We start from the raw sequence: 5,759 nt of genomic DNA on the forward strand, positions 1-5,759 counted from the left end.
ATACAAATAAGCTCCTTTAAATAATATTCCTAGTAATAACTATCTAATAACAAAATAATAGGGAACTAAATATATGGATCTATGGATAAAGATTAAAATAAATTATCCTCACTATCTTCAAATTTGTGATTTGCTCCATACGTACATGATACATCCCTTGGTAACTTCCAGGTTGACCATGTGCCTTTATTTAATACTTCGGCCCACATGTTTTCAAAGCAGCTCCACTGCTACCAATTTAAATCTTGCGGCCCAAGGTTTCTTTCTTGGCCCAACGCATGCAGTCCACCTTATTAATAAAACTAGGCCTACCTAGATTATACTGGATATGTATCACATTATATATATAGAGAAATTCGCCAAAATACACTTTTTTTAAAAAAATTGTCTTTTTACACCATTGGGTAGACCATAATGTTGGTCGACCACCATATATCATGGTCGACCACATCTTTTTTCAAGGTGGTCGACCAAGCTTCATTGAGTCCCCGGACGACTACCATGTAAACATGGTAGACTACATTTCATTTTTTCATATTCGACTACCCCAATAAGAAACAACGCGGGCGACCCAATACATGGTCGACTACCCAATAGTTTATGATGTGAAACTGCAGGAAAACATGAGAAAAAATGGTCAGCCTATTGTACAAGTCAAGTTTAAGTATCAACTACTAAGTTGAACTTATGGGCCAAGCCCACGAGTAAATAAACTTTAAGGCTTGAGGGAGCAGTAGCATAAACACGAGTAAATAAACTTAAAGGCTATTAGGGAGCAGTAGCATAAACCCAGTCATGCTACAGGTCACGCTACAGGTCACTTTATTCACATCATAAACTATTGGGTAGTCGACCATGTATTGGGTCGCCCGCGTTGTTTTTTGTTGGGGTAGTCGACCATGAAAAAATGAGTGGTAGTCGACCATGTTTACATGGTAGTCGACCGGGAACTCAATGAAGCTTGGTCGACCACCTTGAAAAATGAGGTGGTCGACCAAGGTATATGGTGGTCGACCAACACTTTGGTCTACTCAATGGTGTATATTGACAATTTTTTTTTTAAAAGTGTATTTTCTTTGAAAACTTTTAAAAAAAAATGTATTTTGGCCAATTACGTGTTGGGCAAAAATCAGAAACCTCGAAATTACGTTGTAAGTTGTCCTCATATAACCTTGTTTCTGCCTCTCTGGAACTTTGTGTGTTATTGGTAGATGTACTACATTTTTCTGATTTGAAGCTATAAACGTTTTTAGTCAAGCATAAGGTTGTAGCTAGTCGGGTTATAAAATTTGGTCGTTTCGGGTGTATTTTGATGTGTGCGGATCATGTTGGATATAAATCTATTTTGTGTAGCGACCGTGATGATTTTGTTTTAGTTTCGCCTTTTAAGGACCTCGCTCACGGTTTCTTTAGATTTACTTGGATCGAGGTAGTTGGCATACCGGTCACTCATGCTTCCGATTGCAATACTTCAAAGGTGGCTTCTCTTTTTGGAGAAGTTGTTTCGTTGGCTAATTCCACTTCATCTTTTGGTAACGTTGGGTCGTCGTTTGCCTTCATTAAGACCGCTTGTGTCAAACACGTTCATGACACCGTAGAAGTAGACTTAGAAGATGGGAGGTTCTCGAGCACATATTTATTGGTTAATGAGGTGAATTCGACGAATGTGGATGTCAATTGGTTAAATGATGTTTTTCCTTCCGACCTTTTAGCCATTTCTAATCGGATCGTTATGGCGGAGCACCCTTTCTATGAATATCAAGTTGATAATGTTCAAGACGCTTTAGGTCTTGAGGATCCGGGTGTTGAACCAATTTATGTGCAAGATGTTGAGGTTGATGCTGCTGTTAACACTGTTGTGAGCGATCAGGAAGTTAATTCACCTACACAGGCTACTGCTTCTGTTTCGCTAAAGGGTACATCAGTCGTCGTTTCTGCTGCTGCTTCTGTTTTTGTTAGAGGTTTATCATCACCTTCTCCTGCACCTGCTGCTACTTCGGTTTCATTTAAGGGTACATCAGTACCTGTTTTTGCTGAGGTTAGCATCGTTAAGCCTAGCGGTGTTGTTACTTCCGTTGCACCGGGCTCGGAGATTCAAGAGTATTCACTTCCGGTTGATCATGTTGCTTCCACTAGCTCGTGTAAGAAGATGAAGAGAAAGGAAGTTGTCAAAGAGTTCGCGCTTTGGGATGAAGATGATCTTGAAGAGACTGACTCCATCGATTCCGGGTTCGTTGAGGTGGATCTGAGCATTGGGTTTTTTGAAGGTCATGAGAAGGAAGGTTCACTTCCTACTCCCGTGAAGGGGATTAGGATTGGTTGCTCTTCGACAAAGGTTTTATCTTATGTGATTGAAAATCGGGGGGGGGGGGGGGGGGGGGGGGGGGGGGGGGGCAAGAAATTTAATCGTTTGAAGGTTGACGGTGTGGTTGTTAAGCCGATTATAAAGACTCGGAAAGGTAGGTAAAGCGACTGTCGAGTAACGTTAGATCGGTTTTGTTGTTTTTGGTGTTATTTTGTGCTTTTCGTTTGGTTAGTTTCGTTCTTGTAGTTGATTGTGTTCCGTGATCGGTTTAGTGCTTTGGTTGTTCAAGGCTCTGACTTAGTTAGCTTAGACTCTTTGTTTAGTAATAGGGTTCGTTTACTGTTTCCGAGCCTTGGAATGCGTTTGATCCGATTGTACCTTTGTTCGTCTTTTTCATCTATTGATGAAAAAACTTTGTTTAATGTTATCGTTTTTTTTGCCAATATATATATATATATATATATATATATATATATATATATATATATATATATATATATATATATATACCTTTCACTTGATGCAATTATTCTTGTGGTGAGCCCCGTGGAATTTGCCTTTGAAATTTTCTTCTTTGGAAGTACTCTAACACAACTACAAACATTAAATGGCGTATTTCTTAAATGATAACATCCACAAACCGTGTATCAAAATTAATCGTCCTGTAAGCAAATAATAAAATCCTTCAAAAGGTTCCGATACTAATATTCTAACCATTATGTCAAGCACTACTAGTTATAACACGGAATCTGATCAGACGTCCAAGGTTGTTATAATCAGTGTCATTTTTATCATCTCTATGATCGGTAAGTTTTTTCATGCCATTCCTAATGGTACTGACCAATCCGTTCATAATAAATACTGATATAATCATCATTTCTAATACACCCTTACTAAAATTTCCAACAATTAGTTAATGTTAAAGGTGTGTGTTTTGCAGGTCTTATATGCACCATTGTAAACAAATATAAACACAAACTATCTAAACAACAACAAAAAAGGCATTGAATAACGACTACCGCTTTAATCCCCTTACCGTGGTCAGGTTTCTAGATGACATGGAAAGAGAAAAACCCTTTCGGTTCACATCTCAACAGCTAACAATAGCCACAGATAACTTCACCATCTTATTGGGTTCAGGTGGGTTTGGGACGATCTATAAAGGAATCTTTAGCAATAGCAAGTCTATAGCTGTCAAAGTACTTAAGGGAGCCTCGGACAAAATGATTGAAGAACAATTCATGGCAGAAGTGAGCACGATGGGAAGAACCCATCACTTTAATCTTGTTAGGCTTTACGGGTTTTGCTTTGAGTCAAGTTTAAAAGCTCTTGTGTATGAGTTCATGGTCAATGGATCTTTGGACAAACACTTGCTTAAAGCAGAGGGGGATAATATTGGGTTTGAAAAGCTCCATGAGATTGCAGTGGGTACTGCAAGGGGGATCGCATACTTGCATGAAGACTGTCCACAGAGAATTGTTCACTATGATATAAAACCAGCCAACATACTTTTGGATTCAAAATTTAATGCAAAAGTAGCAGATTTCGGTTTGGCAAAGCTTTGCAGCAGGGATAAAACTCATATAACAATGACTGGAAGACGAGGCACCCCAGGTTATGCTGCACCTGAGCTTTGGCTGCCATTTCCAGTTACACACAAGTGTGATGTTTATAGCTTTGGGATGCTACTTTTTGATGTTATCGGGAGGAGGAGGAACAAGGAGGTGACACTTGACGATAGTCAGCAGTGGTTCCCAATACGGGCGTGGAACAAATGTGAAGAAAAAAAACTGGGGGATTTGATGATCGTTTGTGCAATTGAAGAGAAAGATAAAGAAGCTGTAGAGAGGGTGCTTAAGGTAGCTCTTTGTTGCGTACAATATAGGCCTGCAAGTAGGCCAGTGATGAGTATCGTTGTGAAAATGTTGGAAGGGGCGTTAGAGGTCCCGGAGCCTTTAAATCCTTTCAGTCATTTGATTTCAGCACTTGATGAACATAATGGTGCTTTGATTCAGATGGCGTGGAATGGTGGTGGTTCGGATTGGTCTTCATCTGATGGGATAAGCAAGTCTACTTCGTTCAAAAGGACAACGATCATGAAAAAATATGAAATTACAATTGCCTCTGATTGATCATATCAAATGGCGATAAAATTTGAGTCAAGTACTAGCTTATTTTCATCTAAAGGACATAAGATTGTTTATATCGTAATTTGTTAAGCGTTTTTTGGTGATCTAATACTAATACACTTTTAACTAGCTTATTTGATCCAGATACATTTAATTTAATTTTATGTAGAACATTGATTGAAAAAAAAGAGCTTGTTGCATATGAGAATATTGAAGATTTCCAGCCTACAATCTAGAAGCCCACCTTCTAGATATTCAAAGTAGGCAACCTTGACAACTCATATGGAAGTAACAAAGTTGATAACGATGACGGCCGCCAACCTTCTCCGTTCACACCATTCCACCGCCATATAATTTTTACTATAAATAGAGGTGCAAACCTCAGTTGTAAATCATCCTAAATCACTCGGAGAAGTGTAATCACAACCTAGAGAGTGTGTGTGTGAGTTTGAGAGTTTTTTTGTAAGAGTTTTTTAATACTCTGTAAATCTATTCTTGTGAGTAATAGAGTTGTTTTTCTCTCAAATTTATATCTCCCAACGTCCAGGCGATCCCCTCTTCCTAACAAGTGGTATTAAGAGCTTGGTTAGAGACGTTGGTTGAGTTTTTGGGTCTTCTGAAGTTTTCTCAAAATTCAATTTTTAGTGTACCATTGGATTCGTCTCGTCAAACCGAGTCCAACGCAAAAAAAGGCGACTTAAACGGAGTTATAACAAGCCCAGCAAACGCGGTCAAAGTTTGGTCAACTCGCCGGAATCTCGCTGGAGAAGACGAGCGGTGCCGGAATTTTCGCCGGAGAAGACGATCACTGTAGCAATTCACTGTAGCAGCTGGCGGCACTGTAGCAAGTCACTGTAGCAGTACTGTAGCGGTACTGTAGCGGTAATGAAATTTTACAATTTGGTCCCTGAAATTTTCATAATTTCATTTTTGGTCCCTGAAGTTTATAAAAATTATAATTTTGCCCCGTAAGAGGAATTTAAGCCGGAAAGTGTCTATTCCACCATTTTCAACCGTTCCGGACGTAACGGTGATCTCTGTTTTTCTACAATTCAACCCCGTTTGTGTTAAAAAATTATTTGTAAGGTGATAATGTCCACAGAAGAGTCAACATCATCTTTCGGAGCTATGATTATGCTCACAGCCACAAACTACACGCTGTGGAAACCTCGGATGGAAGATCTCCTCAGCTGTAAGGATTTGTTCGATCCTATTGAATTGAAGGGTATAAACCCTAATTCTGCCAAAGAGAAAGAGTGGAAGAAATCAAACCGAAAAACTATTGGTCAGATCCGTCAATGGATTGATCATAGTGTCTTCCACCA

At 39.2% G+C, this 5,759-nt stretch overlaps 1 protein-coding gene across 2 annotated transcripts; it reads left to right on the forward strand.

The window, feature by feature from the left end:
* The first annotated feature begins 2,873 nt into the window (after positions 1-2,873).
* Positions 2,874-4,801, forward strand: LOC139852317 (G-type lectin S-receptor-like serine/threonine-protein kinase SD2-5). 2 transcript variants are annotated; one of them, XM_071841591.1, is made up of 2 exons: positions 2,874-3,111; positions 3,351-4,801. In XM_071841591.1, exon 2 carries the CDS (start codon positions 3,364-3,366, stop codon positions 4,435-4,437), a length of 1,074 nt encoding a protein of 357 aa, XP_071697692.1. In that variant the 5' UTR covers positions 2,874-3,111; positions 3,351-3,363; the 3' UTR covers positions 4,438-4,801. The 2 variants fall into 2 exon arrangements, with proteins under 2 accessions (XP_071697692.1, XP_071697691.1); XM_071841590.1 differs by having other exon boundaries at positions 3,246-4,800.
* Positions 4,802-5,759: the final 958 nt, after the last annotated feature.

Source organism: Rutidosis leptorrhynchoides, chromosome 6, assembly GCF_046630445.1.
Source record: "Rutidosis leptorrhynchoides isolate AG116_Rl617_1_P2 chromosome 6, CSIRO_AGI_Rlap_v1, whole genome shotgun sequence".
Taxonomy (NCBI): domain Eukaryota; kingdom Viridiplantae; phylum Streptophyta; class Magnoliopsida; order Asterales; family Asteraceae; genus Rutidosis; species Rutidosis leptorrhynchoides.

Bases quoted from the DNA above. Each gene is read 5' to 3' on its own strand.
- LOC139852317 (XM_071841591.1), top strand. From the start codon at position 3,364: ATGGAAAGAGAAAAACCCTTTCGGTTCACATCTCAACAGCTAACAATA.